Genomic DNA, 17,765 nt, shown 5'->3' on the forward strand with positions numbered 1-17,765 from the left:
GCTGAGTTGTCGTAGTGCTGCTGCAAATGTACATTGTCCCAGGGGCGTTGGCAGTCATGATTTAAGTAACCTAATTTAACTCCGCTGAATGCCTCTGTCAATCKTACGCTGTAATCATGTGCCTAAGAACCTATACTGTTCGCACTGAGGCGGTATGCCCCAGTAGGAGGTCCATTTGGGGGCAACTCACCCTGCACTGCATCAGCTCAAACATAAATATCACTGTCATTTCTACCTCTGATAAGCCTCCCAGTAAAATCTAATCAAATCAAACTTTATTTGTCACATGCGCTGAATACAACAAGTGTACACCTTACAGTGAAATGCTTACTTTCAAGCCCTTAACCAACAGTTCAGTTCAAGAAGAGTTAAGAAAAGATTTACCCAATAAACTAAAGTAAAAGATAATAAAAAGAAACACAATAACACAACAATAACGAGGCTATATACACGGGGTACTGGTACCGAGTCAGTGTGCGAGGGCACAGGTTAGAGGTAATTTGTACATGTAGGTAGGGGTGAAGTGACTATGCATAGATAATAAACAGTGAGTAGCAGCATTGTACAAAACAAATGGGGGGGGGGGTCAATGTAATAGTCCGGTGGCCATTTGATCAATTGTTCAGCAGTCTTATGGCTTGGGGGTAGAAGCTGTTAAAGAGCCTTTTGCTCCTAGACTTGGCACTCCGGTAACGCTTGCCGTGCGGTAGCAGAGAAAACAGTCTATGACTTGGGTGACTGGAGTCTCTGACAATTTTACGGGCTTTCCTCTGACACCGCCTATTATATAGGTTCTGGATGGCAGGAAGCGTGGCCCCAGTGATGTACTGGGCCGTACGCACTACAAAGCAATACAAACTATCAAAAATTCCAGGAAATAGCCCACATTAACTTCTTTGGGACTGGGGGGCAGTATTGAGCAGCTTGGATGAATAAGGTGCCCAGAGTAAACTGCCTGCTACTCATGCCCAGAAGCTAGAATATGCAAATAATTAGTAGATTTGGATAGAAAATACTCTGAAGTCTAAAACTGTTTGAATGATGTCTGTGAGTATAACAGAACTCATATGGCAAGCAAAAACCGGAGAAAAAATCCAACCAGGAAGTGGGAAATCTGAGGTTGGTAGTTTTTCAAGTCATACTCCCCCGGCTGTGCCCAGGCTCCTTTGCTGTCCCAAAATTTCCTCCCATTCAGGAGTCCGTGTTTCCCACGCTGCTTGGTCCTTTGTTTGTGGTGATTCTGTAACGATTTTCCTCCTCTTCAGACGAGGAGTATGAAGGATCGGACCAATACGCAGCGTGGTAAGTGTCCATGATAGTTTAAAACCTGATGAGGACAGGGGGTGCTGTTTTCACTTTTGGGAAAATCGTATCCAATTTAAACGGCCTCGCTACTCAATTCTTGCTCGTACAATATGCATATTATTATTACTATTGGATAGAAAACACTCTCTAGTTTCTATAAACCGTTTGAATTTTGTCTGTGGGTAAAACACAACTCATTTGGCAGCACACTTTGTGACCAGGAAGTGGAAAGTCTGAATCTATCTTCTGTTCAAGTGACTGCCTATAAATGGGCATGAGACGTTGACTATACGTGCACGTCATACACCTTCACCGGATGTCAAGAGGAAGTGAGAGGAAAAATGAGTTGATTATCTCTGTCTGATGTTGAATAAACCATCTTGGAACAACGTGTCCCCATTTTCTGTTGTCTGTAAGGCGCGTGGGGGACCTGTTATTGCCTACTGGAAACCTGTCGTGAGTGGGCGATATGAGCTCCGGCTTTGAATTTATTTTATACATGTTACAATATCATCCTAAAGTATGTTTTTTCAATATAGATTCATTAGATTATATTGAACGTTTATTCGGGACGTTCGGCGTGTTGCGTTGTTCGACTTTGTTTGACGTGGAGAGCTTAGCGCTGCATGGCCAGTGTGCTTGCTAATTCAAGAGGGAAAGAGTTCGTTCTGAATCCAAGCAACGACGGTTCTGGACAAAGGCCCCTTATACAACATTCTGATGAATATTCAGCAAAAGTAGGAACCATTTTGTGATGCTATTTCATATATCTGTCGAACTGTGTACTAGTAGCTTTTGCGCTCAGGTTTTGGTTATTCCCTTACCATAACTAAGTCTTATGTCGTAATGAAGATATTTTTAGAATTCTAACACTGCGATTGCATTAAGAACAATGGATCTATCGTTTCCTATACAACATGTATTTTTTTGTAATGTTTATGAATAGCTATTTGCAGAATAGGTGAGAGTCTAATAGAAATATCTGCACATTCTGGGAAAAAGATGCTACGTTAGCACGTTAGCTACGTTATGCTACGTGTATAACCACGGATTTCAGCTCTAAATATGCACATTTCGAACAAACATAAGTGTATGATAACCTGATGTTACAGACTGTCATCTGAGGAAGGTTTATGAAGGTTAGTGAAATTTAATATCTTTTGCTGGTTTATTCGCTAACGCTAACGTGGCTATTGCTATCGCTAACGTGCCTTGATGAATGAATGCGGTAGTGTGGTAGGCCTATTGTAGTAAGCTAATATAATGCTATATTGTGTTTTCGCTGTTAAAAACACTTAGAAAATCTGAATATTGGCTGTATTCACAAATCTTTGTCTTTCATTTTCTATACACCATGTAATTTTTCAGAAATGTTTATTGATGAGTATTTCGGTATGTCACGTTGGTGTCTGTAATTATTCTGGCTGCTTTCGGTGCAATTTCTGATTGTAGCCGGCAATGTAAACTATGATTTATACCTGAAATATGCACTTTTTCGAACAAAACATAGATTTATTGTATAACTGTTATAAGACTGTCATCTGATTAAGTTGTTTCTTGGTTTCTTTTGTTTGTTCTAGGTTAGTTTGGTGATTTTGTGCACATGCTACCTGTGCTGTGAAAAAAATGTCTGTGCTTTTTTCTATTTGTTGGTGAGCTAACATAAATATATATTGTGTTTTCCCTGTTAAAACATTTAAAAAATCGGACATGTTGGCTGGGATTCACAAGATGTGTATCTTTCATTAGCTGTATTGGACTTGTTAATGTGTGAAAGTTAAATATTCTAAAAAAAATATTTTTTGAATTTCCGCTCTGCCTTTTCAGTGGAATGTGGGAGACAGGTATGTGGGGAGCCTGTCCTAGACAGGTTAATAAAACTGAACACGACAAATACAAAAATAACAAAGTGATGATAAGAAAACCGAAACAGTCCTGAAATGTGAAACAAACACTAACACAGGAAACAACCACCCACAAACACAGGTGGAACAGGCTACCTAAATATGATTCTCAATCAGAGACAATGAAAGACAGCTGCCTCTGATTGAGAACCAAGGCCAAACACACAGAAATACAACACAAGGACAACATAGAACACCAGACATAGAATGCCCACCCAAACTCACGCCCTGACCAACCAAAACAGAGACATAAAAAGGATCTCTAAGGTCAGGACGTGACACTTGTCTATCCAAATACAGTGTCTATGGGGTATATTGCACTTTCCTACGGTTCCCACTAGATGTCAACAGTCTCTTGAACCTTGTTTCAGGTTCTACTGTGGGGGGAGGCGAATAAGAGCTGTTTGAGTCAGGGGTCTGGCAGAATGCCATGAGCTAAGTCAGGCGCACGGCCGTGAGAGTTAGCTGCGTTCCTTTCATTTCTAAAGACAAAGGAATTGTCCGGGTTGAAACATTATTGAATGTTATGATAAAAAACATCCTAAAGATTGATTCTATACATCGTTTGACATGTTTTTCTACGAACTGTAATATAACTTTTTGACTTTTCTTCTGAACTAAGTGATTGAGCATTTGGATTACTGGGCTAAACGTGCAAACAAAAAGGAGGTATTTGGACATAATTGATGGACTTTATCGAACAAAACAAACATTTATTGTGGAACTGGGATTCCTGGGAGTGCATTCCGATGAAGATCATCAAAGGTAAGTGAAATATTTATAACGCTATTTCTGAGTTTTGTGACACCTCTCCTTCTTTGGAAAAATGGCTGTATGTTTTTTTTTGACTTGGCACTGACCAAACATAATCGCAAGGTGTGCTTTCGCCATATAAATCTTTTTGAAATCTGAACACAGCGGTTGCATTAAGGAGAAGTTATCTTTAATTGTGTGTGTTAACACTTGTATCTTTTATCAATGTTTATGATAGTATTTCTGTAATTTGATGTGGCTCTCTGCACTTTCACCGGATGTTTGTTTGAGACAATGCATTTCTGAACATAACACACCATTTCAAATGAGGTTTTTGGACATAAAGATTAACTTTATCGAACAAACACACATTTATTGTCTAACATGGAGTCCTGGGAGTGCCATCCGGTGAAATCATCAAAGGTTAGTGATTCATTTTAACGCTATTTCTGGTTTTTGTGACACCCTCCTTCTTTGGAAAATGGCTGTATGTTTTTCTGCGACTTGGCGCTGACCTAACATAATCGCAAGGTGTGCTTTCGTCGTAAAGCCTTTTTGAAATCAGACACTGTGGCTGGATTAATGAGAAGTTTATCTTTAAAATGGTGTATAATACTTGTATGTTTGAGGAATTTTAATTATGAGATTTCTGTTGTTTTGAATTTGGCGCCCTGCAATTTCACTGGCGTCCCASATATCCCAGAGAAYTTTTAACATATGTAGCCTAAGAAACAAGGTTCATGAAATCGAGAACTTGCTAGGAACAGATCATATTCATATACTGACATATATCTCTGAAACTCACTAWGATAATACCTTTGATGATACATTGGTYGCAATACATGSTTTAAACATTTTCAGAAGAGACAGGAATGCCAATGGTGGAGTTGTTGTCGTTTATGTTCAGAGTCATATTCCWGTAAAGCTTAGAGAGGACCTCATGTTGAATGCTGTTGAAGTAATATGGCTACAGGTTCACCTGCCTCACCTAAAGCCCATTCTTGTGGGAAGCTGCTARAGACCACCAAGTGCTAACAGTCAGTATCTGGATAATATGAGTGAAATGCTTGATAATGTATGTGATATCAACAGAGAGGTATACTGTATTTTCTGGGTGACCTAAATATTGATTTAGTTTCATCAAGCTGCCCACTCAAGAAAAAGCTTCAAACTGTAATCAGTGCRTGCCAACTGGTTCAGGTTATCAGTCAACCTACCAGGGTATTTACAATGAAACCATCCACATATTGATCACATCTTTACTAATGCTGCAGAAATCTCTCTAAAGTAGTATCCAAATCCATTGGATGTAGTGATCATAATATAGTAGCCATATCTAGGAAAACCAAAGTTCCAAAAGCTGGGCGTAATATAGTGTATAAGAGGTCATATGAGAAGTTTTGGAGTGATTCCTATTTTGAAGATGTAAAGAATATTTGCTGGTCTGTGGTGTGTAATGAGGAGAAACCAGTCACTGCACTTGACACATTTATGAAAGTCTTTATTCCAGTTATTAATATGCATGCACCCATTAAGAAAATTACTGTAAAAACTGTTAAATCCCAGTGGATTGATAAGGAATTAATTTTTTWWATGGTTGACAGGGATGAGGCAAAAGGAATGGCAAATAAGTCTGGCTGCACAGCCCATTGGCAAATGTACTGTAAATTGAGAAATCATGTGACTAAACTGATCAAGAAGAAGAAACTGTACTATGAAACAAAGATAAATCATATATAGAATGATAGTAAAAAATCTTTGGAGCACCTTAAATTACATTTTGGCCAAAATGGTCAACTTGGCTCCATCATTCATCACAAAACCCACTGATATTGGCAACCACTTTAATATTTTTTTAATTGGCAAGATTAGCATACTTAGGCATGACATGCCAACAACAAATTCTGAACCTACACACCCATGCATAACTGACCAAATTCTGAAAGACAAGAATTGTAATTTTGAATTCTGTAAAGTGAGTGTGGAAGAGGGAAAAAAACATTTTCTCGTTCAAACAGCCAACCAAATCAGCCTGTTACCAACCCTTAGTAAAKTMGTTGGYAAAAKATTGTTTGACCAGACACAATGCTATTTAAACAAATTAACAACAGATTTTCAGCACAATTAAAGGGAAGGGCATTCAACATGTACGCACTTACACAAATGACTGATGATTGGCTGAGAGAAATTGATAATGAAAATATTATGGGAGCTGTTTTGCTTGACTTCATTGCAACTTTTGACATTATCAATCATAATCTGCTGCTGGAAAAACGTATGTGATATGGCTTTACATCCCCTGCTATGATGTGMATCGAGAGTTACCTGTCTAACAGAACACAGAGGGTGTTCTTTAATGGAAGCCTCTCCAACATAATCCAGGTAGAGTCAYYCATTCCCCAGGGCAGCTTTCTAGGCCCCTTAATTTTTTCWAACTTTACTAATGACCTGCCACCGGCTCTGAGTAAAGCCTGTGTGTCTATGTCTGCTGATGTCTCAACACTATACACGTCATCTACCACAGCAAGTGAAATCACTGTAACACTTAACAAAGAGCTGCAGTCAGTTTCAGAATTGGTGGCAAGWAATAAGTTAGTTCTAAATATTTKAAAAACTAAAAGCATTGTATTTGGGACAAATCATTGACTAAACCCTAAATCTCAATCTTGTAATGAAAAATGTATTTGTGAGAAGTATTGACATGTTGAATGCACCGAGCTGTCTGTTTAAACTACTAGCACACAGCTCAGACACCCATGCATACCCCACAAGACATGCTACCAGWATTTTCTTAAAGGTCCCTAAGTCCAGAAAAGACTATGAGCGCACAGTACTGCATAGAGKCATAACTACATGGAACAATATTCCACATRAACTAACTCATGCAAGCAGTAAAATCAGATTTAAAAACGGATAAAAAATAGACCTTATGGAACAGTAGGGACTATGAAGAGGTACAGACACAGACACACGCATACACACACACATGATAACATACACAATATACACACACGTTGTGACGGCCCTGAATTTTTCTYAACCGTCTCAGTGCTTCTCCTTCCAATAGGGCGCTCCCCCTTTAATTCCCAATTAAATAGTGCTTCTCCTTCCAATAGGGCGCTTCCCCTTTAATTCCCAATTAAATAGCCAGCATCAGCTGTGCAAAGGTGGGGTTGTGATGGAGACGTGAATGAGGATGTGGTCAACCCTCAGTTCCTGAAGCGTCGCTATTCCATTTGTTTTGTTGCCTTAAAGTGTGTTTTGTAGCCTAATAGCTAGTTTATCCAGGATCGGATCCACTCTTGGCGTCTGTGGACTACACCTCTCTGTTGTTCTTCGTGGCCTTTTCTCCGCTGAAGATCTGTTGGCGGATTGGATTGTCTGACTGACCGACTGACTACAACCTTTCCGTACACGGTATTTCATTTGTTTTGGGGTGATGTATACTGTGATTTATGTAGTTAGTTGTGAGGACGTATTAGTCTTTGATACGCTTTATAGTTGTGTTGTAAAATAAGTGTTATTTTGAGTGTATGATTAATACTGGGTTTACGCTACGGACCAACATGCGTGACTAAGGTCACTTGAGTCCCTGAACTTCTTTACCAGGCTGGACTTTTTTTAATGCCAGAGGTACAGGACATTTCTGGAGGAACCAGAGCTCATTATTTGTTATATTGTTATGTGTGTGTGATCTATGTTAATACAACCCACGCAAAAGAATACAGTTGTTTTTGAAGTTCTTTCCAATGTTTTAAGGGTTTATGAAAAGTGTATTTCCATCCTGACTTTTACATAAATCCTTTGTATTGGTGTAGACTTGACGGACCAGATGGGACTCATTCCCTCCCAAACCAAAAGGAGAAACCAATGTCTTCTCTGGTAGGCACAACCTACCTGGCACCCCTATAAATAATAACCTCAAGTCAAAGCCGTTTTATAAAAAATGGCACCCCAGGCACCTCAACATTGAGAACTAACCAAAGCAAATCTTTTGTGTGGAATTAAAACAATGGATTCACCACAAGAAAATGTGCTCATCCATATCCTACCTGTCAATGGGAATACACAGGGCCATTCTGACCACCGAGCTGACAATACAAATCATAATGTGAATGGAAATAATGGAGTTGATTTGGGCCAGAGCCCTGGGAATCTGAATGCTCGGTCTGGACCAAAGGCCACAGGAGGTCTAACCAGTTACTCACTTATTGACATGGATCTGTGTGGAAGTACCGTTACAACGTACAAATAGGTTTTTTGTTGTAGATAASTGGTGGTAGAGTGGCCTGAGTGCACACACTTAATGTGTAATGTAATGTTTTTAATTGTATATAACTGCTTTCTGGACCCCAGGAAAAGTAGCTGCTGCTTGGCGGAAATATTGTGAAAGACAGAACAGGGGGACAATCAGAGGGACAGACAGCAGAACAGACAGAGAAAGCAGTGAAAGCAGTACAATTCCAATTCACCTCATATATCCTACTTGATGCATATGACACGCTCCTCTCCCTCCATCTTTTGATGAGGACATATTTTATCCCACGCTGTGTGTCCGTGCAACAAAAATCTGCCTTTAATATGATAATAGGCTCCCCTGTCTTCAGCCCCTCTCCTCTGCCAAACCCTATGCTAATGCCAACGTCAGATAGAGAGCAGGAAGAAGGGATAATAATTTTTTCCGGTAGAGTGGGTACTTCCAGATGCGTAACAAACTTGAAGGAGACATTGGGCTCTATTTTAACTAACCAAATGCAATGGTAAATCTTAGCACTGGTGGTAGGGCTATGGATCCTGGGCTGTGTCAGACATATTGTTGCTATTTTCATTGTATGAATTAGGGCTGGGTTTTGATTTAATTTACATTCTTTGGGTTTTTGATGAATTAAGAGGTCTCACGAGTCAAACCCTTTATGAAAGGTTTGACTAACTGTTGAATGCATTAGTCAGGACCCAAAAACAGCCTTCATTGAGAGGAGGGGAAGCTATGCATAATAATCCAAGATGGCGTAGCAGTCAGACGTCTTTGTTCTGTTGTGTCCCTTGTATATATCTTTTTACATATTTTTCTTCGCATATCTTTTTAAAATATATTTTCCTAAACCTCAACTTCTAAATACTCCCCTGCAACCCGCCTCACAAAATATGTGGCGTGGATCTGCTTTTTTCTGAAGTATTTCTATTTACTTCGGATCTGGAATCCCTCAACTGAAGCTAGCCAGCTAACTACCTACTAGCTATCAGTTAGCAAACCATTGCTAGCGGTCATCAGCTAACCTTTAGCTCGGAAAGCTCTCGCCAGTTCGAACAACGTGACTCAAACCAGAGCATAACYGACCTATTTCTCTCCATGTCCCCGGATTCCTACCGCAAACTCTGAACATTTTCATCTGGATCTTCGCAACTAGCTAACCGCAATCCCGGGTGACCACTCCTGGCTAGCGTTTCCATCCCGGAGCATGCACCAACTGGCCTGAAGCTAGCCCGGCCAGGGCTCCTGTGCTACCACCGAAGCCCACTCCTGGGCTACAATATCCGGACCCCTTCTACTGCCGGTACGGGGCACGGAACCCCGCCGATCCTCTACGACTGGAATACCGACATAATCTGCCTGAGGACTCCAACAGGCACCTCAGGCGCGACGCCCGCTGAAGGCCCATTCTGCTAACCTGCTAGCTACCTAGAGCTACCTGGAACCCTACTAATTCCACGACTGGTCTATCGACATCACTGCACGAAAAGGCAAAAACAGACTTACCCCCATCGCGACGTCCCCCAAAGGCTAACTTGCTAGCCCCGGTCTGCTAACTGCTAGCTTGCCTGCCCCGGTCTGCTAACTGCTAGCCCCTGCTAACTGCTTGCTTGCTAACCCGGTCTGCTAACTGCTAGCTTGCCAGCCCCGGTCTGCTAACTGCTAGCTTGTTTAACCCCGGCCTACTAACTGTTAGCTTGTTAGCATCGGCCTGCTAACTGTCTGAATCGCCGTGTCCCCAGTCAGCCCAACCACTCACTGGACCCATATGTTCACTTGGCTACGCATGGCTCTCTCTAATATCAATATGCCTTGTCCATTACTTCCCTGGTTAGTGATTACTGTCTTATTTCACTGTAGAGCCTCTAGCCCTGCTCAATATGCCTTAACCAACCATGTTGTTCCACCTCCTACATATGCGATGACATCACCTGGTTTAAACGTCTCTAGAGACTATATCTCTCTCATTACTCAATGCCTAGGTTTACCTACAATGTACTCACATCCTACCTTACCTTTGTCTGTACACTATGSCTTGAATCTATGCTATCGAGCCCAGAAACCTGCTCCTTTTACTCTATGTTCGGAACGTGCTAGACGGACAGTTCGTATAGCATTTAGCCGTACCCATATCCTACTTTTCCTCTGGTGATGTCTAGGTTAATCCAGATCCTGCAGTGCCTAGCCCCACTCCCACTCCCCAGGTGCTCTCATTTGTTGACTAATGTAACCATAAAAGCCTTGGTTTCATGCATGTTAACATTAGAAGCCTACMCACTGCTTTAGCACACTCTGCCAACCCGGATGTCTTAGCCGTGTCTGAATCCTGGCTTAGGAAAACCACCAAAAACCCTGAGATCTCCATCACTAACTATAACATTTTCCGCCAAGATAGAACTTCCAAAGGGGACGGTGTTGCAATCTACTGCAATGATAGCCTGCAGAGTTCTGTATTACTATCCAAGTCTGTACCCAAACAATTCYAGCTTCTACTTCTAAAAATTCACATTTCCAGAAACAAGTCTCTCACTGTTGCCGCTTGCTATAAACCTCCCTCTGCCCCCAGCTGTGCCCTCGATACCATATGTGAATTAATTGCCCCCCATCTATCTTCTGAGCTTGTGCTACTAGGTGACCTAAACTGGGACATGCTTAACACCCCGGCCATCCTACAATCTAAGCTTGATGCCCTCAATCTCACACAAATTATCAATGAACCTAGAAGGTACAACTCCAAATCCGTAAACACGGGCACCCTCATAGATGTCATCCTAACTAACTCGCCCTCCAAATACACTTCTGCTGTTTTCAATCAAGATCTCAGTGATCACTGCCTCATTGCCTGTATCCGTAATGGGTCTGCGACCAAACGACCACCCCTCATCACTGTCAAACGCTCCCTAAAACACTTCTGCGAGCAGGCCTTTCTAATCGACCTGGCCGGGGTATCCTGGAATGACATTGACCTCATCCCGTCAGTAGATGATGCCTGGCTATTCTTTAAAAGTGCCTTCCTCACCATCTTAAATATGCATGCCCCATTCAAAAAAATGTAGAACTAGGAATAGATATAGTCCTTGGTTCACTCAGGACCTGTCTGCCCTTGACCAGCACAAAAACATTCTGTGGCGTTCTGCATTAGCATCGAATAGCCCCCGTGATATGCAACTTTTCAGGGAAGTTAGGAACAAATATACACAGTTAGTTAGGAAAGCTAAGGCTAGCTTTTTCAAACAGAAATTTGCATCCTGTAGTACTAACTCAAAAAAGTTCTGGGGCACTGTAAAGTCCATGGAGAATAAGAGCACCTKCTCCCAGCTTCCCACTGCTCTGAGGCTAGGAAACACTGTCACCACCGATAAATCCAGTATAATTGAGAATTTCAATAAGCATTTCTCTACGGCTGGCCATGCTTTCTACCTGGCTACCCAACTGCCCGGCACCCTCCACAGCAACCCGCAAAAGCCCCCACCATTTCTCCTTCACCCAAATCCAGATAGCTGATGTTCTGAAAGAGCTGCAAAATCTGGACCCCTACAAATCAGCTGGGCTAGACAATCTGGACCCTCTCTTTCTAAAATTATCTGCTGAAATTGTTGCAACCCCTATTACTAGCCTGTTCAACCTCTCTTTCGTATCGTCTGAGATTCCCAAAGATTGGAAAGCTGCCGCGGTCATCCCCCTCTTCAAAGGGGGTGACACTCTAGACCCAAACTGCTACAGACCTATATCTATCCTACCCTGTCTTTTCTAAGGTCTTCGAAAGCCAAGTTAACAAACAGATTACCGACCATTTCGAATCCCACCGTACCTTCTCCGCTCTGCAATCTGGTTTCAGAGCTGGTCATGGGTGCACCTCAGCCAAGCTCAAGATCCTAAACGACATCATAACCGCCATCGATAAGAGACATTACTGCGCAGCCGTATTCATCAACCTGGCCAAGGCATTGGCAGACTCGACAGCCTTGGTTTCTCAAATGACAGCCTCACCTGGTTCACCAACTACTTCTCAGATAGAGTTCAGTGTGTCAAATCGGAGGGCCTGTTGTCCGGACCTTTGGCAGTCTCTATGGGGGTGACACAGGGTTCAATCCTCGGGCCYACTTTCTTCTCTGTATACATCAATGATGTTGCTCTTGCTGCTGGTGATTCTCTGATACGCCTCTATGCAGACGACACCATTCTGTATACTTCTGGCCCCTCTGGACACTGTTAACTTACCTCCAGACGAGCTTCAATGCCATACAACTCTCCTTCCGTGGCCTCCAACTGCTCTTAYACGCAAGTAAAACTAAATGTATGCTATTCAATCGATCACTGCCCGCACCTGCTCGCCCGTCCAGCATCACTACTCTGGACYGCTCTGACTTAGAATACGTGGACAACTACAAATACCTAGGTGTCTGGTTAGACTGTAAACTCTCCTTCCAGACTCACATTAAGCATCTCCAATCCAAAATAAAATCTAGAATCAGCTTCCTATATCACAACAAAGCATCCTTCAATCATGCTGCCAAACATACCCTCGTAAAACTGACCATCCTACCAATCTTCGACTTCGGTGATGTCATRTATYAAATAGCCTCCAACACTCTACTCAACAAACTGGATGCAGTCTATCACAGTGCCATCCGTTTTGTCACCAAAGCCCCATACACTACCCACCATTGCGACCTGTACGCTCTAGTTGGTTGGCCCTCGCTTCATACTCGTCGCCAAACCCACTGGCTAAAGGTTATCTACAAGTCTCTGCTCGGTAAAGCCCCGCCTTATCTCAGCTCACTGGTCACCATAGCAGCACCCACTCGCAGCACGCGCTCCAGCAGGTATCTCACTGGTCACCCCCAAAGCCAATTCCTCCTTTGGTCGTCTTTCCTTCCAGTTCTCTGCTGCCAATGACTGGAACGAACTGCAAAAATCTCTGAAGCTGGAAACACTTATCTCCCTCACTAGCTTTAAGCACCAGCTGTCAGAGCAGCTCATAGATTACTGCACCTGTACATAGCCCATCTATAATTTAGCCCAAACAACTACCTCTTCCCCTACTGTATTTATTTATTTTGCTCCTTTTCACCCCAGTATTTCTATTTCTACTTTGCACATTTTTCCACTGCAAATCTACCATTCCAGTGTTTTACTTGCTATATTGTATTTACCTCGCCACCATGGCCTTTTTTTGCCTTTACCTCCCTTATCTCACCTCATTTGCTCACATTGTATATAGACTTATCTTTCTACTGTATTATTGACTGTATGTTTTGTTTATTCCATGTGTAACTCTGTTGTGTGTCAAATTGCTATGCTTTRATCTTGGCCAGGTCGCAGTTGCAAATGATAACTTGTTCTCAACTAGCCTACCTGGTTAAATTAAGGTGAAATAAAAAAAATGCTTGGTTTTTAATCAAATTAAATGAAATGTGAACAAATTCGTTTTTATGTTTCTAAATACAAGGTTTACGGGAACAAAAAGAAAATGTATCTTGTTCCATGTGCATGTGGTCGTCATGGCTAGATAGGCTGCACTTCCACTGTCAAAATCCATACCATAACCAACCAAGTTACTGCTAACACCAGCTTTTGGTTGGTCTAAAATATCCCCACCAGTGCTGCCTGAAATTGGTACTTTGGCGTACGTTTTTAAGGACACACCTCAGATACTGCCACCCCTCCCACCTCAGCGCAAGCGAACTCATATAAGACAGACAGGTCAATTAACAAACCTGGCGCTAGGGTTTGAAAACAGAAGGGCGCCGGCTCTAACAGGTCAAAATTGCAAACAAGCGTGTGTTTGACAATTGCACTGGTTAACTATCATTATGTAACTGAATACGAATTGGGAAATGTGACTTCAATGGTAAATCACTTCAATATCGCCAATCCTAGGTCTTATGAGTCTGGTATATTGATAAATAATTAAATGTTAAAATGTAATCAAATCCAATGTTATTCATCACATGCACTGAATACAACTGGTGTAGACTTTACATTGAAATGCTTGCTTACAAACCTTTCCCAATGATGCAGAGTTTAAAAATAATAATATAAAATAGTAACTAACAAAAGAGGAATAAAATACATAAGAATGTAGCTATATACAGGGAATATATATAGTATTTCTGTTCCTCACCTTTTTAAAAACTCCATGTATTCGGTGTGTTTGATCAGGCCCGTCCTCATCATGATAGTCTGAAAGCATTGTCGGTCGATGGCCCATAACTTCACATTGGTGAGAGCTGGAGAGGGAGAAAATGGAGAAGAAAGGAGTGATCAGAATAGTCAGGGAGAAACATGGATACCAGGTCATTTTCACAATATAATGAGTCATCATTATATCATCATTAACCAGGTATCTACTTGGACAACATGAGTGCACTTTTGAGAGCGATGAGGAGAGAAAGAACTTAAACCAGCCCAGGCTATCCCATAAGAACCCACAGCAGAAAGGCTATTAGAATAGCTTCCATCACTGATGAATGGATTCATTTGGCTGACTCTGTCTGTGCATGTTTATCTGTTTGTTGCTTTGTCTGTTTGTTCTGATCCTGACCTGTCTACTTGGATGTCTGTGTCACTGTAACACTGACTCCTCCTCTTCTAATCAGAACACACAGAAACACCAATTAATCGAGAAACAGACACTTAAGGGTAGGCAAGATAACACACACCCACATACTTCCAAGGAGCAACAGTTGAGCGCAGTGTGTTCTGTGTAATCAAACACTGCCAGACCACAGGAGAGATTCTCTCATTAGACGGTCAGGCTCTTTTTAGTCCCAGTTAGTTTCAGCCTGTGAAGAAAACTGATCTGTCTGCAGTCCTTGTACCAACTAATGAGGAAGGAGACAGCAACAAACACTATGCATACTTCTTTAAGCACTAAATAACTAAAACAGAGTCTTGGGTCACATTCCAAAAACCTACTTCTCTTGGGCCTAGATAACTCACAAAGACGGAGCTGAAACACTGGTTAAATGGACGCAATATGGCAGATGGAAATTTCACAGCCTAGCAGAAGTCTTAGTGAAGCCACAGTATCACCCTTTTGTTGTCAGCTTTCCAGTACTATCAGGCTGCATGAAATCAAGGGATCCAACCTATGATTACTAGAACAAACCGCCATTCCAGACCTCTAAAACCCAAGCCTCAGAGAAAAGGMCTAGAAAATATTTTGGAGTAACATTCCTGTTATGCGCTAAAGCAACAGCTGTTAAGAGGAGAGACGTAGTTGTGTAAACACAGAGCAAACAGAGTGCTACGGCGGTGAGTGGGCAATTCACAGGGCATGGGGAAATCAGATATTGAGAGGCCAGGAGCGCATTGCAGTGAGGGTAAGTGGGTTATTTGGAGACTTGACTAAATTGCAGTGAGACTTAGGGAGTTAGTTAGCCTGCAATGTGTGTAGATGAATGTCTTAATGCTTGTGGGCCGTTCAGCCATTAGCTCGACAGCGTACTAAAGCCACTCCAGGCCCTGGGTTGATAACAGGCAGGGATGGAGGTGGAATGTGAAGGGTCTTGAGAAGTGTGGGAGTCTGGTAGTGAGGGAATTATGTTGAAGCAGACTGAGAATACATGCATGATGCATACTGCATATAACGTACTATGTGTGTTGATCTCTAAGCACACGCACCAACGCACACACAGGCACGCACCCTTGGGAGCTCATTCCTTAAAGAGATTGGAACAACACTATTGCAACCACAAAAAAGGTGTGCGATCAAGTCTGCTATGAAGGCCCATCAGGATTTATGTTCCCCACAGCATACAAAGTGTGATCTTTCAGCCAGTCTCCTCTTCCTCTACCTTGTCCTTGACAGGCCCATACATATTTCATTTTTTTAACTTTCACCCCCTTTTCGTGGTCCAATTGGTAGTTAAAGTCTTGTCTCATCGCTGCAACTCCTCAACGGACTCGGGAGAGGTGAAGGTCGAGAGCCATGCGCCCTCCGAAACACGACCCTGCCAAGCTGCACTGCTTCTTGACACACTGCTTGCTTAACCCGGAAGCCAGCCACACGAATGTGTCAGAGGAAACACCGTCCAACTGACGATCAAAGTCAGCTTGCAGGTGCCCGGCACAACCACAAGGAGTCGCTAGAGCACGATGAGACAAAATCCCAGCTGGCCAAACCCTCCCATAACCCAGACAACGCTGGGCCAATTGTGTGCCGCCTCGTGGGTCTGTTATCATGCTAGCAAGTAAAAGTGCAGTGACGCCACCATCACTCAGAAGCACCTGTTCATAGGACATCTGTTCTGATTCATATTAGGCATCGTCCAAATTAAAGAGTATTGTAAGGTCAATGTTTCCCTTAACATTATCTGGCTCTGTCCCTCTTTTTAGTTTCACTTGGACTGTTTCCCATACAAATGTGATCGATTGAGCTGTTGATTGGGATTTTCACAAAGCCTGTGTGTAATCAAGGATGTGTGTAATCAAGGATCAGTTGATTTGCCTTGTCACCCTCAGGGAGAGAACAGCTTTGTTTAAGCCCTTATACAGCAACTGAGGCCAGAGCTCTGTGTCAGTGGCTGGAGAGAACATCAAAGAGCAAAGGAGAAAGGATTGAACAGAATTACTTTGTCCAAAGTCACCAGAATAAAAAGTAAATAAATATCTTTACTTCTGGATGTAAGTCGCACCATTTAAATGGGGTGACTGCCAAAATGATTTGTAATAGAATTCAATACAATAGAATAATGTCAGTGTAACTTTGTTTTTTTTTAAAGAAAGCAGCAAATAATTARACGTTTTAATTTGTGTACTGATATTGTTCAAAGTTTTAAAAAAGAAGCACCCAAATGTTAAATCATCACACCATTGTACTCTCATGGTGAATGTTCTCTATGAAGTTGAAAATGACTCCAGTATCTTTGAAACACAGTCCCTCTCTGGTCCCGGATGGCTCTGATACACAGRGCTGCTGCAGTTGCTTTGTCAAGCTGCATGGCACCAGGATTATAATGAGCTGTGACACCCCCTCATATCAGTTTCACAAGAACAAAGACAACCAGGAGAAAATACACATAAATAAGCAACTTTGTGAATATTCTTACACAGTTCAAGTGACATAATCCTGACTGTCCAATGGAGGGAGAACAATACAATAGCAGAGAGAAGAGACACACAGCATACATACAACTGCATCTCCTATTATAATGGAGTATAGACTGACTGTATTTCTCTCGCTATCTTTCTCTGATTTTTCCATCTACCTTGAGGATCTGTTTGGACAATTTGCACATTTGGATCAAAATTATTGTTAATTTAAAACCATCACCCCTTTTGAATTTCTTTGCCCATGGGAGAAATATATTTTTGCCCCCCAGTTCTTTTTCCACAAAACTTCATCTAAAACTGTTGAATGGGTTTCCTGTATAAACAATAGATATTATAATCCTTCTCTTTTAGCCAGTAAATACTGATCGTCTTTTTCTTATTATCTGCTAAGCCATTACAATTGTAACTGGCTATACTTATTTCACCACTTACCATAATGAGACACCACCTTTCATTCTTTTAATCAGAATATATTTTGTAAAACGTACTAT

The 17,765-nt window shown here is 41.8% G+C and overlaps 1 protein-coding gene across 2 annotated transcripts in view; it reads right to left on the bottom strand.

Moving 5' to 3' along the window:
• The window catches only part of LOC111951933 (cGMP-dependent protein kinase 1), a 191,865-nt gene that overhangs the window by 68,412 nt on the left and 105,688 nt on the right, over positions 1 to 17,765 (bottom strand). For both annotated transcript variants that reach the window (XM_023970299.2, XM_023970298.2), the window contains exon 4: positions 14,342 to 14,447. In XM_023970299.2, the coding sequence (XP_023826067.1) occupies positions 14,342 to 14,447 (106 nt within the window). The remainder of the gene's footprint in view (positions 1 to 14,341; positions 14,448 to 17,765) is intronic.

The sequence above is a fragment of the Salvelinus sp. IW2-2015 genome, linkage group LG25, assembly GCF_002910315.2.
Source record: "Salvelinus sp. IW2-2015 linkage group LG25, ASM291031v2, whole genome shotgun sequence".
Taxonomy (NCBI): Eukaryota; Metazoa; Chordata; class Actinopteri; order Salmoniformes; family Salmonidae; genus Salvelinus; species Salvelinus sp. IW2-2015.